Below are 15,950 nucleotides of genomic sequence, written 5' to 3'. Positions count from 1 at the left end.
TCAAATGTGACATTAAAGGGTATATGTGTATTTTACATGACTACACATTGTTCAATAGGGAGAGTGGAATAAGTGCTCCCAGGGTTGTAGAGAACCAATATGCCTGATCCTTCTTTACCATCAGCGGTCATGCCCATATGCACCATGACATACTTGTATGGGACTGTGTGGGGTGCTGCCCCTGGACCAAAACAGTCACCAGGAAATCATGGGCTTGGTCCTAAAAGGGAATTTAGGAAGAATAAGCTGATGTAAATGTTGTAGTTGGAAAAGGTTAAATGGAAATTGCTCCTTGTACACCTTTAACATTAAATGATAGTCTGTGTATTGTATCGTGTAGAACTATTCAGTCTATTTTATTTATTTTTTGTTCAAATTATTTTGTTTTATTATTTCAGAAACTTAAGGAAGAGATAGCAGAAGTTACAAATGAAATTGAAAATTTGGGAACCGTGGAGGAGAGGTGAGCTCTAGTATTATCCTATACGGGATTGTGGTTTTATTCATGTTTCTGTAAGTGATTAGGATTGGCTTTGATGTAATTTCTCTGTGGCACATTGCAGGGGGATACAGAACAGGCAAGAAGATAAAGTCCATCAAAACATAACATTTTTAGACATAACAGTAATAAACTGGTGCGAGCAAAGAGTAGCCTGAAATAAAGGGATTCGAGGGATTCCTGTTTTGAAGGGATTATTAATGATAAAAATGTTACTGTAGAGTAACCGAGGTCTAGGACGCGTCATTGTGCTTGATTATTAGAGCTGTTGCCTTTCTGTAATACTATGCCCTGCTCAACAGGAAAAATATGCAAAAGAATAAACAGATTGGAATGGGAAGAAAAAAGTTCAACATGGACCCTAAAAAGGTACGCAGCATGTAATGTCTCATGTTTGTAGCTTTCTTGGGTAGTTTCTGTTGTGTTTTAATAGTCGTGAACATTTAAGTCATTAGAGAAGGATTCCTCTGTGGGAAACCCTTTTAAAGGTTATGGACACCGTTGGAGCCATTTTTTTTATTTAAAAAGATGTTTGCAATAGGTTTTATAAAAAAAATTGTTGCTTCTGCAGTTTTTATGTTTCACAGTACGTAGCAGCTACAGAGAATATTCACAGCGAAATCCATCAAACTCGCTGTCTGATGGCTGGGTTTCCAGCCCACCTCTGTCCTCTCCCAAGCAATCTTCTAACTTCAAAGTCCAGCATTAATCAGACAGCCATTCAGGCGAATTTATCACAGAACGTCTTTCGGCAGCTGCTATTTAATCTGAAACCTAGAAGCTGCCAAAGCTAAATGAAACATTTTTTTAAATAAAAACCTGCTACAAAATCATTTTATTTTAAAATACATGTACTTTGCCAATAATGAAAATATCTTCAAAGGTTTCCATAGCCTTCAAAGAGAAGCAGTCAGCAAGATCAGCACTATTAAACCAAGCATATTGCCTGGTAGGGTTGACCCTGCTGATCAAAACAATAGCTTTCTTGATAAAATCTGTTGCGCTATTCATGAGATGTGGATTTTAATCGATGTGCAAATTAGCGCTTAAAGGGGTGTTCCAAGTTTTTAATACTGATGACCTATCCTCTGTATCTTTTTGGTGGGGGTCCGACACCCTGGACCCCCGCCAATCAGCTGTTTGAGAAGCGCCACAGCCTTCTCACAACTTTTCCTAGGCCGTGTGACATCACATTCACGTGTCATTGGGCCTAGAAGCAGCTCAGCCCCATTCAAGTGAATGGGGCTGAGTGCGATACCAAGCACATCTGCTATACAATGTATGGTGCTGTGCTTGGTGAGCTGCGAGAAGGCCGCGGCACTCACAGGAGTGCCATTGCCTTCTGAAACGACTCATCTGCGGGGTCCTAGGAGTCGGACCCCCACTGATAAGATACTGATGACCTATCCTGAGGATAGATCATCAGTATAAAAATCCTGGAAAACCCTTGAGTACACCGAGAGACAGGCCCTAGACCTTCAGTGCACCTCAGTTTTCTCGCCTTCCCGACCTTGGCAAGCACGCCTTTCCTTAATTGACAAATCCAGGCATCCTCCATGTGCTCTTGCTTGGCCCTGTAGTCTCACGTATGCGCTGTAGATTCTATCATTGGTGCTTGCACAGTACATCTCCTTCAGGGTAGGTCATTAACTCCCAGAAAACCCCTTTCCGAAAATTTCCTAAGGGCAGCAAATGGTATAAAAGTAAGCATTATTCACCCTATAAATCCAGCATTGCCTCTTTGGTGGTCCCCACCAGTTCTGCACATAATTTACGTGACCACTGCAGTCAGTCACAGACGTCAGCAGGCAGATGGTGTACATGCAGACATCACAGTTGATGCCAGATTGGTGGAAGTGGTTATGCAAAAGGTCTATGTAACATCATTTCTGCACAGCCACGGGGGTCAACAGAGCACTGGGGATTTTAATAAGGAATATTGTTGTTTTTTATTTGTGGTATTTCCTCCTCTTTTAAAAAAAAATGTTTTTTAAGTCTTGGAACTCTCTTGTTTTTAATTGTATTGTACGTCATTGGGGCTAGTATGGACCCAGAACACTTATCTGTACTAATAGATTTTATGAAAGACTCACTTGGGTAGATTAAATAATCCTGTAGATGGGTTAACCCTAGACAAGCTGTCTAGACCTGCACCAGATATATCACATGTGGTTCAGGGATGGACACCTTTGTCTAACTCTATGCCAACTATTGCTTGGCTTACTTTGTGACAGAATCTTACACCAGAATTATGTGCAATTTTGGCACAAAACTGCACATCTTAGGCCACGCACCCAGTGCTCCAGACTAAAAAAAATACCTAGTAGCCATTGGCTCCTGAACTGAAAAATTTAGGAGCCAAATCAAATTTTTAGTCGCCAAATCGAAACTGAATCAAAATTTTGCTATCGTGACAACGCTACGCTGATCAGATCGGCGTAGGGTTGTTTTGAAACCAAAATTTTGATTCGCTTTCGTCACCATAAAAAAGTATTGCGATACTCAATACCGCGCAAAAAAAATATATAAAAAAACACTTTTCGAACGCAGCGCTATGTAATATGTTTATTTAATGTTTATATATTTTATATGTAAAATTGGGAAAGGGGGGATTTAAACTTAATATTTTAGGGTACTTTCACACTAACGTTTTTCTTTTCCGGCATAGAGTTCCGTCACAGGGGCTCTATACCGGAAAAGAACTGATCGGACATATCCCCATGCATTCTGAATGGAGAGTAATCCGTTCAGGATGCATCAGGACGTCTTGCCTGAATGCCGGATCCAGCATTTTTCCCCATAGGAATGTATTAGTGCCGGATCCGGCATTCAGAATACCGGAATGCACCCGCACTAAATCCGGACCCATTCACTTCTATGGGGCTGTGCACATGAGCGGTGATTTTCACACATCACTTGTGCGTTGCGTGAGAATCGCAGCATGCTCTATATTCTGCGTTTTTCACGCAACGCAGGCCCCATAGAAGTTAATGGGGCTGCGTGAAAATCGCAAGCAAGTGCGGATGCGGTGCGATTTTCACGCACGGTTGCTAGGAGATGATTGGGATGGAGACCCGATGATTATTATTTTCCCTTATAACATGGTTATAAGGGGAAATAATAGCATTCTGAATACAGACTGCTAAGTAGAAGGTCAATATAATAAACATTGGTGGCGCAGTGTGCCCCCCCAACACTCCAGTATAATAAACATTGGTGGCGCAGTGCCCCCCCAACACTCCAGTATAATAAACATTGGTGGCGCAGTGCGCCCCTCCATCACCCCAATATAATAAACATTGGTGGCGCAGTGTGCCCCCCCATCACCCCAATATAATAAACATTGGTGGCGCAGTGCGCCCCCCCCATATAATAAACATTGGTGGCGCAGTGTGCCCCCCCATCACCCCAATATAATAAACATTGGTGGCGCAGTGCGCCCCCCCCATATAATAAACATTGGTGGCTCAGTGCGCCCCCCCATCACCCCAATATAATAAACATTGGTGGCGCAGTGCGCCCCCCCCCCCCATATAATAAACATTGGTGGCGCAGTGCGCCCCCCCATCACCCCAATATAATAAACATTGGTGGCGCAGTGTGCCCCCCCAATATAATAAACATTGGTGGCGCAGTGGGAAGTGCCAATAAGGGTTAAAAAATAAAAAAATTATTTACTCACCTCCTCCAGTTGATCCGTAGCTGCCGGTCTCCTGTACTTACTTCTTTCTTCAGGACCTGTGGTGACATCACTGTGCTCATCACATGATCCATCACCATGGTAATGGGCCATGTGATGAGCTCAGTGACGTCACCACAGGTCCTGAAGAAAGAAGTAAGTACAGGTGACCGGCAGCTACGGATCAACTGGAGGAGGTGAATAAATTTTCTTTTATTATTTTTAACCCTCATTGGCACTTCCCACTGAGCCACCAATGTTTATTATACTGGGGGGGGGCGCACTGTGCCACCAACGTTTCTTATACTGGGGAAGGGGGGGGCGCATTGTGCCACCAACGTTTCTTATACTGGGGAAGGGGGGGGCGCACTGTGCCACCAACGTTTCTTATACTGGGGAAGGGGGGGGGGCGCACTGTGCCACCAACGTTTCTTATACAAATACAGGAGGCGGGTGCCGGTATCAAATAGCCGGCACCCGACCTTTGTGACAGGGGGCTGCGATCAGCTACAATTAACCCCTCAGGTACCGCACCTGAAGGGTTAACTCAACTGCAGCTGATCGCAGCTCCCTGTCATAGAGGTCGGGTGTCGGCTATTTGATACCGGCACCCGCCTCCTGTATTTGTATTACAGGTCAGTTATCTTCATTGGTGGCGCAGTGGCCACAGCCCCTCCTCCTCCTGTCTCTCTTCTTATTGGTGGAGGCGGCGGCAGCAGCAGCACAGGGGGGAGGGAGAGACTCCTCCTGCGCTGCTGAGAACGATCATCTCCTGTGCCGCCGCTGTATTGAGCAGAGCTGCGGCGGCGGGTCTAGTCGCAAATGGCGACAAGACTAAAAAGTCTTGTCGCCATTTGTAAATTCTAAGTCGCATTGGCGACCATTTTGGTCGCCATCTGGAGCCCTGGCACCCTTCGAGCACAAACCGCATCCGATCTCATTAAACCCAACCCCTTTTTGAGCAGGTTAAGAAATTGGAGAAACTCTGCAGTGTCTGCACCACTTTTTAGACAGATTCTTGGCTGAGACGGTTAGTGAATCTGGGCCAGCGTGTGCGTCGCCCCTGTATCCAGAAGGCTAACTATAACCCACAAAACAAAATCTGGATATTGTATGGCAGCACAAGTATGTGAGCCATTCAGAAGTAATTATAAGGATACGTGGTATGCCCACCCCAATGCATGGTGGCATCACAGTCGCCGATTTGTGCTACATGAAGTCCATTTATAAATGTATTTATTTATTTTTTGCAGGGTATTCGGTTTTTGATTGAGAACGAGCTGCTGGCAAATACACGTGAGAGCATTGCTCAGTTTTTGTACAAAGGAGAAGGATTAAACAAAACGGCTATTGGAGACTATTTGGGGGAACGGTAAGTTTATATACATTAGCTCTTGAGCATTGTACAGGGGTTCTTCAGAAGAACGCAGGAACTGCCTTCCAATAGCATCTGTTTTAGTATAGTCACCAAGGGCTGACCTCAGGACTACTCTCTAGAAAATAAAATAATTCCACAAAATACAACCGCAGTTTAAAAATGTTGGAGCACTGGGAAAAATGTAAGTGCATGTAATTAAAACCAGAATGCAATGATCTCCAAATCTCATAGGCCCATATTTTATTTACAATAGATCATACATTTATCAGATGTTGAAAGTGAGACGTTTCCCCATTTCACGGTGCTCCAGTCCTAGATCTTCTTTGCCAGATTTTTTGTTTCATGATTCGCCAAATGTTTTCTGTGGGTGAAAGGTCTGGACTGCAGGCGGCCAGTTCAGCGCCCGGACTCCTCTTCTGTGAGTATGTGGTTTAGCATTGTCTTGCTGAAATATGCAAGGCTTTCGAGACGTTGTCTGGATGGGAGCATATGTGCCTTTCCAGATGAACTGGTAAAATGTCTCGCTTTCATCATCTAATGTGTGTTCTATGATTTATTGTGAATAAAGTATAGGTCTGTGAGATTTAAAAATCATTACAATCTGTTCTTATTTACATTTCTCCACATTTCTCACAGCGTCCCAACTTTACTGCAATTGGAGTTGTACCCCAAAGTTGTTAAAAATCCTTTAAAAAATGTACCAGATGGATGTCTGTATGTGATCTCCCATACCTAATTTGTTAATAACTGAATATGGTAGCAGTATATATATAGCCCTGGAATTTCATGAAGACAACCCCTGTCTGTACACCTTATTGGGGTAAATGGACTTCATAGAGGTGGTTCTTCACTCATGCATCAGAATGGTACCCCTCTTCCCTTCCCGTATAAGCGACTCCTTTGCTAGCGCACTTGAGCCATCCTTGTATTAAAAGGACAACCATTTATATTAATGACCACCTTGTAATACTACATATCACCTGCAAGAAAAATGCCTGTCTGGCTGCAGCTTCCCCGGCAAAATCTTCTATTTATGGGGTGCGGAAACTGAGGAGATTGGATGATCTCTCAAAGAGCCCCCTTTAAGAAAAAGATAATAGATTTTTATTATTTATATGGCAGATAATGACTTTACTATCTATTAATATCCATTTATTCTTGTTTTGTCATTTTCACATTTTCAGAGATGATTTCAACATCCAAATACTTCATGCATTTGTGGAGCTTCACGAGTTCACAGACCTTAACTTGGTGCAGGCGCTTCGGTGAGTTAGTTGACTGGAATTGCCTACTGGACTCTAATATGAGGTTCCTCTCGGGTCAGTATTTGGCCTGTTCTTTTTGATGTATTGGTTGCCAAAATTGTTTTCTGCCAGTTAAAACCAGATAGTAGCACATATCCTTTTTTTTTTCTAATCTGTGTTTTTATTTTCTGACTGTAGATTTTTTTAATTCTATTTCATGAACATGATTATGGGGCGACCATCTTGCATGAGTTTTTCTTAAGAGCCTTTAGAAAGCATTAAGAAAATTGCTTTGTGGCAGTCCCATGGGCCATAGACACAATGGTCAGGAGGAACCTCAGTGACTTCTGTGGGAGAGTTTTCTAGGCATGCTCGGTGTCCTGTGCAGAGGTCACTGTACAAGGAGAGAATAGATAAGATGTGACAATCACCTATTGTGAATGGTGGATCCTGTCTTATCTATATACAGAGGTGATATCATTACAAGCAGGATTAGGCTACTTTCAGATAATACTACCATCTGCATCCATTCAGAACGTATCCGTTTGTATTATCTTTAACATAGCCAAGACGTCTTCTTTTGTGCCAGATTGTGTCAGTGAAAAAACGGATCCGTCCCCGTTGACTTAGGCTACTTTCACACTAGCGTTCGGAGCGGGTCCGTCTGATGTTTCATCAGACGGATCCGCTCCTATAATGCAGACGTTTGCATCCGTTCAGAACGGATCCGTCTGCATTATAACTTAGAAAAATTTCTAAGTCTGAAAGTAGCCTGAGCGGATCCGTCCAGAATTTACATTGAAAGTCAATGGGGGCGGATCCGTTTGAAGATTGAGCCATATGGTGTCGTCTTCAAACGGATCCGTCCCCATTGACTTACATTGTAAGTCTGGACGGATCCGCTTGCCTCCGCACGGCCAGGCGGACACCCGAACGCTGCAAGCAGCGTTCAGGTGTCCGCTCACTGAGCGGAGTGGAGGCTGAACGCTGGCAGACTGATGCATTCTCAGTGGATCCGCGTCCACTCAGAATGCATTAGGGCCGGACGGCTGCGTTCGGGGCCGCTTGTGAGCCCCTTCAAACGGAGCTCACGAGCGGACACCCGAACGCAGGTGTGAAAGTAGCCTTACATTGTGTGCCAGGAACTGTTTGGTGTCCACCCACAAAGCGAAATGGTGACTTAACTGATGCAAACTGATGTATTCTGAGCGGATCCTTTTCCATTCGGAATGCATTAGAATGCAAGCTGATCCGTTTTGTACCGCTTGTAAGAGCCCTGAACGGATCTCACAAACGGAAAGCCAAAACGCTAGTGTGAAATTGGCCTTAGGCTACTTTCACTCCTGCGTTTGGTGCGGATCCATCTTGTATCTGCACAGACAAATCCGCACCTATAATGCAAACGCTTGTATCCGTTCAGAACGGATCCGTTTGCATTATACTAACATTGTAAGTCAGGACTGATCCGTTTGGTTCCGCATCGTCAGGCGGACATCAAAACGCTGCAAGCAGCGTTTTAGTGTCCGGCTCCAGACTGTAATGGAGGCTGAACGGAGCCAAACTAATGCATTCTGAACTGATCCTTATCCATTCAGAATGAATTGGGCCTGAACTGATCCGTTTTGGGCCGCTTGTGAGAGCCCTGAAATGGATCTCACAGGCGGACCCAGAAACGTCAGTGTGAAAGTAGCCTTAGAATGACAGATAAGCAGATCGCAGTATAGTGAGCTGTACATACCAAGAAGTGGCGCCTATTAGGCAGGATTTTAGGATTATTGTTTAAGTATATATATATTGACATGGAAAATTAAAAATAAGCGCACTAAAAATTATTTTAAAATGTTAAACATAAAAATGTGATTTAAACAATAGATAATTTTCTGATGCAATATTCCTCCCAATCTTACCTAATAGCCTCAGGGTTTTTCTCTATAACCATATCAACCTTTTGTGTGGATGTATTTTTCTTTTCATCTACTCATTGACCTGAAGTGTTTGTAAATGTGTTTGACTTTTGATACTTCTTATCATGTCTGGGCTTCTTTTTTTATTTTTATTTTTTGCTTACTAGAAAATGCAATTGGTTTCTTTTCAATACAATAACAGTATTTTAGGTTTTTCCATTGTACTATTGCTGCTATCATTCAAAAAATACCTTGTAAAAAATAATGTCCATGGTCATGAAAAATCTAAGACCAGCCCTAAAGTGTAGAATCCCTGTCGCCACAAAATGCAATGCAGTCCGACAGCAGAATGTTATAAAGTAGGAGAAGCCGAGCAGATTGATATATGTATTTTTGTGGGAAAATATTCAGTAAAACCTGTCATTTATATCTTTGCTTTTTTTCACTTCCTTAACGACTATCGGTACAGGGAGGAGGTGTTATCAGTGACTGATGGCATTGTGTGTATAAAGGGTGTATCAGACACCCCGATCAGGCAGACGATTGTCAGGAGGAAAGCGTACCTTCCTGCCAGTCGCTTGCTCACTAGCTGCTATTACATGCATCGATCTCCTCCGCAGCAGTCGCTCTTCTCTTCATTGAAAAGGACCTGCGCTCAGCGTGGTGAGGTCAGCACGTGCTCATGCTGGGAGCGTGAGGTGACGTAATCAAGCTGAGCGCAGGTCCTTCGGCAGGTCCTTTTTTAATGAAGAGAGGACCAACTGTCTCTGCGCATGCAAGTGGATGAGGTGAGAGTATTTTTATTTTTTTTTGCTAAAATGAAACATTACATCTGGGGGGCCACTAAAGGGGACATTATTACTTCTGGGGGGGCCATTATGGGGAACATTATGTGTACTGAGGGCACTGCATGGGTTGGGATATTTTATTTTAAAAAAAGCCAATGAAATGTATCTGTTTTTGATGGCCATTTTTAACTGAAAAACTGATGCAAAATGGACAGACGGCCCGAAAATGGATGCACAAATGGTTGAAACATGGCCATGACCGTTTGCAGGGCCGGCCTTTGGGGTGTGCGGGCTGTGCGGCCGCACAGGGCGCCATAGTAACAGGGGCGCTGGGCGGCCGACAGCTCGCAATGTAATCTGCGGCAGGCGAGGCTGTACTTGTGTTCTCCCTCGGGGCGCCCCCTCCATCTCCCCCTCCCCTGTCTGACCTGCCTGCTGCCCCCGCCGCTGCCAATAAGAAGAGGCAGGAGGAGGAGGGGAGAGGCTGTGTCCACTGCGCCACCAATGAATAAAACTGACCTGTGACCTGTAATACAAATACAGGAGGCGGGTGCCAGAATCAAATAGCCGGCACCCGACCTCTGTGACAGGGAGCTGCGATCAGCGGCAGTTGAGTTAACCCTTCAGGTGCGGTACCTGAGGGGTTAACTGCCGCTGATCGCAGCTCCCTGTCACAGAGGTCGGGTGCCGGCTATTTGATTCTGGCACCCCCCCCCCCCCCCAATATAAGAAACATAATTGGTGGCTCAGTGCGCCCCCCCCTAGTATAAGAAACATTGGTGGCACAGTGCGCATGCGACTGGCGAGACTCCTGGCGCATGCGCACTCTGCTGTGAAACTTCCCTAACCTGACGTTGTGCGCCTGCGCGGCGCTGCACACCTCCTCATGTCATGTCCGGTGCGACCGGAAGTGACGAGGGTAGGGAAATCTCACGAAGTAGGGAAGTATAACATTACACCGGCCTTTGGGGTGTGTGAGCTGGTAACTACTTGGTTGGATAGTCAGCCAGCCTATGCCATGATGCCAGCAACAAGCAGTGTTTTTTTTTTTTTTTGGGGGGGGGGGGGGCGCCACAAGGTTAGCTCGCACAGGGCGCCTGGACACCTAAGGCCGGCCCTGACCGTTTGTCCCCGACCGTTTTTGTCACTGTCGTGTGTTGTGTGTGTAACCTGTTATTTTCAGCTAATTCTAACATTGTTCACTTTGTCTCTTTTAGTCAGTTCCTGTGGAGTTTTCGCTTACCAGGAGAAGCCCAAAAGATTGACCGCATGATGGAGGCATTTGCACAACGTTACTGTCAGTGTAACCCCGGAGTCTTTCAGTCTACAGGTTCATAGTTTATTTGCTTCCTTCTTTTTCTCAGTTTTAATAGACAATCACAATACATTAGTGAGTGCCTTGTATTAACTTTGTCTACATGACAAATGCCATTTGCTGATGTACGAAAACACTTTTAAAGGGGTTATTGCCATGATAGATGTGAAAAATGAAAATCAGATGACATATAGAACTTGACAATCTCTTTCTAACAAAGCTAGAACCACATGGGTCCAGAGATCACCCCACCCCCCGCCCCCATTCATTACTCCAGTTGCTCTGCTAGATTATCTTCAGCCTGGCAGCTCAATGGACATGTCCTTTCTGCTACAACTCTTTCCCTATAACTGCCACAGCTTCTAACAAAACATATGGCTGGTGGCAGTTCAAGATTTAGACTGAACACGTTCAACCAGGTCATTGAGACGGACAAAAAAATAAAGAAAAGAACAAACAGCAGGTGGCGCTATACAGATACATTTTATTGAATCGCTCACTGGCTATACAAAAGTTTTAATTAAATGCAATTACAAAAGTGTGCTATCCGCATCCGCCTTTCCGGAGCGCACCCCGATCTTCCGGTCCGCGGCTCCGGAAAAAAATAGAACAAGTCCTATTCTTGTCCGCAATTGCGGACAAGAATAGGCAGTTCTATGGGGGTTCTGGCCGGATCCGCAATACACTATGGACGTGTGAATGGACCCTAAATATACTTTCCTGCTTGTTTTAGTTAGCCTCTTATTCCAACCACCATCATCTCTTTTACTTTGCCCACAGACACGTGCTATGTATTGTCTTTTGCCATCATCATGTTAAATACGAGCCTGCACAATCCCAATGTCAAAGATAAACCAAATGCCGAACGTTTTTTCTCCATGAACCGTGGCATAAATGATGGAGGGGATCTACCTGAGGACCTTCTAAAGGTTAGTACACACGCGTAGAAGGGAAAAAAAATACACTTTTATTTTCAGAGCATTTAATTAAGAGAATTAAAAGCAGACTTTGTAAATCTGGTCACATAGATAATGGTCTCTACAAAATCCAATATTTCCAGCAATGATTTGTCTCATTGTGTTCGGTGCACTTGTTATGGGAGTTATATTGTTGACTTGTTATGGATTTTCTATCTTTTTTTAGAATTTGTATGACAGTATAAAGAATGAACCATTTAAAATTCCCGAAGATGACGGAAATGACCTAACTCACACGTTCTTTAACCCAGATCGTGAAGGCTGGCTATTAAAAATGGGTGAGTTTTGTTGTCTATGTTCTGTCTGATTGGAGCAATTATTATTTATCTAGTTCATCAGACAAGTCTGATTTTGAGGGAGGCAGTTGGGAGATATTGGCCAATCCAGTGTGAGGTCATAAGTAGGGCTGCAGCTATCGATTATTTTAGTAATCAAGTATTCTACCGATTAATTCAATGATTAATCGAGTACTCTAATAAGAAAAAAACTAATTAAAAGAACGTTTTCTATAAAAACTCATCAGCCCTCACTGCCATCAGCTCCCCCTTCCTTTGTGCCATCAGCTCCCCCTTCCTTTGTGCCATCAGCTCCCCCTTCCTTTGTGCCATCAGCTCCCCCTTCCTTTGTGCCATCAGCTCCCCCTTCCTTTGTGCCATCAGCTCCCCCCAGTGTCATCATTTGCTCCCCCCCCCCCCAGTTCCTCCAGCAGTGCCACCAGTTTCCGCTCCAATGCCACCAGCTCCCCCACTCCCCCTCCTAGCCATCAGTGCCCAGCCGCAGCGGCAGTGAACTAAAATACTTACCTTTCCTGTAGGTGTGCTGCCGATACTCCAGAGATCTTCCATCCTCTTCTTCACGCGCTGCACTGGGTCCTGAAGTCACACAGCATCAGGTCATAGTGCGTCCTTACGTGCACTGTGTCCTGACAAAGTGTGTACGTCTGGATCCAGTGCAGCGCGGTGCGGGCAGGCGGGTGACCACGGAGCGTGAGTAATAGCAAGTTCTTCACTCGCATTCTGTGGTCACATGGCACAAACGAATCATCGATGCAAAAAATTTGCATCAAAGATTTTTCTGTTTCGAGTTAATAGATTAATACGAGTAATCGTTTCAGCCCTAGTCATGAGCCTAGAGACTTAAAAGCTCATTTATTGTCTGAGGTTTCTGTAGTAGCATGTTTTTGTTCACAGAAGATTAATTTTATAAAACTTTAGACGTGTTGCAGTAGAATATTAGAATTTTAATTTTTTTTATTGGGTATAATTTGTATTAGAAAATTAGTTTTACAACAAAACATAAATTGCAGTAAATACTTTGCATAGTGTATTCGATGAATATTAGAAGTTTTGGTGGAAGCAGTTTCAGGCGCTGAGGCCACCCAACTGAAATAAAAGGGCAAAAGCTCTCAGCTGAGCAGTGTGTCCCTTGGGTTTTGATTCGGTTTTGACCATGTGGTTTACGGACTCCTATACCTCTTATGGATCTAACTCTACAAGCTTGACTCTCCCCAGAGCTGACCATGCAGTGTGTGGGCTCAGATACCTTCTCTGGATCTGTACACCACAACTTGTAAACAAGTACATGTGCAGCCCGTTAACCAACAGTAACCTTGGTGCAGTACCCGCAGCTCAGCATGCACGTGTAATAATTAGCACCTCTAGGTGTTACTTAAAGAGGACCTTTCACCTGTATAAACGATGTTAACTGAGTATGCTGCCATATAGAGCGGCGCCCGGGGATCTCACTGCACTTACTATTATCCCCGGGCGCTGCTCCGTTCTCCCGTTATAGGCTCCGGTACCTTTGCTTCTTAAGTTATAGTAGGCGGGTCTTCTCTTGTTCTGCTGGGCGTCTCCTTCTCCTAGACTGCAGCGCTGGCCAATCGCAGCGCACAGCTCACAGCCTGGGAGAAAAAAACCTCCCAGGCTGTGAGCTGTGCGCTGCGATTGGCCAGCGCTGCAGCCTAGGAGAAGGAGACGCCCAGCAGAACAAGAGAAGACCCGCCTACTATAACTTACAGAGCAAAGGTACCGGAGGGCATAACGGGAGAACGGAGTGGCGCCCGGGGATAATAGTAAGTGCAGTGAGATCCCCGGGCGCCGCTCTATATGGCAGCATACTCAGTTAACATCGTTTATACAGGTGAAAGGTCCTCTTTAAGGAGTTTTTCATCTTGACTTGCCCTGTTGGATCATAGACATGAGTCCTCAGGTTGGGGCCACCCACTAAGTGGAGACTTGCTACCAAGCAGCGGCTTACACTAATGGACCCAGTAATGTAATGGTAATATTTCTCTACCCCCTTTATTCATCAGTGGTGCGGGCCATTTCTTTCAAGGCTCCGTAGATTCATTATAATGGTCTAACAATTTATGTGTGGACTGTATGCATATTCTGAGGGACGACATAATCTGGTTGATTGACCATTACAGATGGTGTTTTTTTTGTTTTGTTTGTTTTCTTACAAATATTGTGAATGTAATATTTCAGTGTGATTACGGTCTGATTTCAGTTAGATTTGTTGGGATAAGTCATGTGGGGGTGGGGAATAGAAAATTCACTCTCACCTATGTATAGTAAAGTATTAAACGCTGAATATTCGTTTCAGGCCTTTACATGACCTTTGGAACTACCAACGTCGCCAATGCTAATCCAATATGTGCCCTGTGAAAGCCTGCTTTGTGATGTAATACTACACATGTATGGGTTGGTCTTGTATTGTGTTTTCACATACAAATTTTAATTTTATATTTTCTTGTCTTTTTATTTGTATGTTTTCTACATTTGGGCTGCGCCTCTTTTTGCCACACGTTCCAGGAGGTAGGTGCATGGGTTGTATGTTCATTATATGTGGGAGCTGGGACCGTCTAACACTGATTGATTTTTCTGTGCTCAATTCTTGCTTGGTGACATGTCTGCACTGCTTCTTTACTTTTACCATTTCCTTGCATTGTAAAAGGTGGGTAAAATGATGCAAGACAGTAGGGCTTCTGAACGGCATTCTTCCAAATCTTTTTTATTTTTATTTTTTACCAAGCACACACTGCCATAAGAACTAGTAAATTGAAATTCCTCTATAATGAGAATTACATTTTGTTATGAAATTGCCCAAACAGCTTGTATTGTAAAACATTGACACCATTGATACCGAAAAAAATTAGACAGGGACACTCAAGGAAAATAAATTGTGTTGCAGGACCTGAACGGACTTCTATCTCTGTTGTACTTGAAAGCCTCATGTCTTTCTCTGGCCCCTTGGGCCCTGCATTAGGCATAATTTAAAATGTGATGAGTATTTCTGTGTTTTCTCTTCCAACACATACGTGTGCACTGTGGATCTCTGCCCTCATTTGATTTACCTGTTCCAACATCAGTCCTGTGATCCCTATTTAGCTCACCTAAGTTCTGATATCTGTACCGGACAGCAGAAATTTTTGTGACTTAAACGCTTTCCATAAATCTTTGAGGTTTCTGCATCTTGTGCATGGATTTTTTTTTACAAACCTCATTCAAATATATGTTTAGTAAAGTATCTTTCATAAGACAAACCTCTTTAAAGGGAATGTGTCCCTTCTGGCAAGCCATAATAACTGCAGCAATACATGTTCTATCTGTCCCAGATGAGTGATTTATATGTCAATACTCACCCTGTTACCCCACCATGCACCCACAAACCAGCCATGGAATACATTGAGAGGACACCTGTGCATGCGCAGGTAATGGAAAGGACTCCAAAAGAAGTCCTGTCTATGCATTCCATGGTTGGTTTGTGGGGCAATAAAGGGAGAAATGGGGCTGAGTATCAACATACAAATGACTGATCTGGAGTCAGCGGCAGGCGTTCTATACATGTATTATCTTACTTAAATATGGCTTGCCAAAGGTGACAGATTCCCTTTAAAAAAAATAATAAAAAAAAACGCGAAGGGGCAGAAGCGCTGCTCGAAGCCACTTTTTTGATTTCATCGCCTCTGTTCGGCTGTCTCAGAGATTGAAGTACGAGTCCCATATACTTGATATGGATCTGTACTCCACAGGTTTGCACAACTAAGTAGAATGGATGAAAGCCAAAGGTACAGAGCGCTCACAGCAGAACTTCTGCTCATCCATTTATTTATTTTTTAAATACAAAGGTTTAGGTACCTTTAATGGTAAAATGCTATAGAT

The 15,950-nt window shown here is 43.9% G+C and overlaps 1 protein-coding gene across 2 annotated transcripts in view; it reads left to right on the top strand.

Moving 5' to 3' along the window:
- Positions 1 to 15,950, top strand: part of CYTH1 (cytohesin 1) — a 68,469-nt gene that overhangs the window by 33,064 nt on the left and 19,455 nt on the right. For both annotated transcript variants that reach the window (XM_040436054.1, XM_040436053.1), the window contains exons 3-9: positions 399 to 463; positions 802 to 868; positions 5,432 to 5,550; positions 6,741 to 6,821; positions 10,710 to 10,822; positions 11,588 to 11,736; positions 11,951 to 12,063. In XM_040436054.1, the coding sequence (XP_040291988.1) occupies positions 399 to 463; positions 802 to 868; positions 5,432 to 5,550; positions 6,741 to 6,821; positions 10,710 to 10,822; positions 11,588 to 11,736; positions 11,951 to 12,063 (707 nt within the window). The remainder of the gene's footprint in view (positions 1 to 398; positions 464 to 801; positions 869 to 5,431; positions 5,551 to 6,740; positions 6,822 to 10,709; positions 10,823 to 11,587; positions 11,737 to 11,950; positions 12,064 to 15,950) is intronic.

Source organism: Bufo bufo, chromosome 6, assembly GCF_905171765.1.
Source record: "Bufo bufo chromosome 6, aBufBuf1.1, whole genome shotgun sequence".
In the NCBI taxonomy this organism is placed as follows: domain Eukaryota; kingdom Metazoa; phylum Chordata; class Amphibia; order Anura; family Bufonidae; genus Bufo; species Bufo bufo.
Note: the sequence above shows the minus strand (reverse complement) of the source record. Positions and strands in the feature narration are given on the sequence as shown.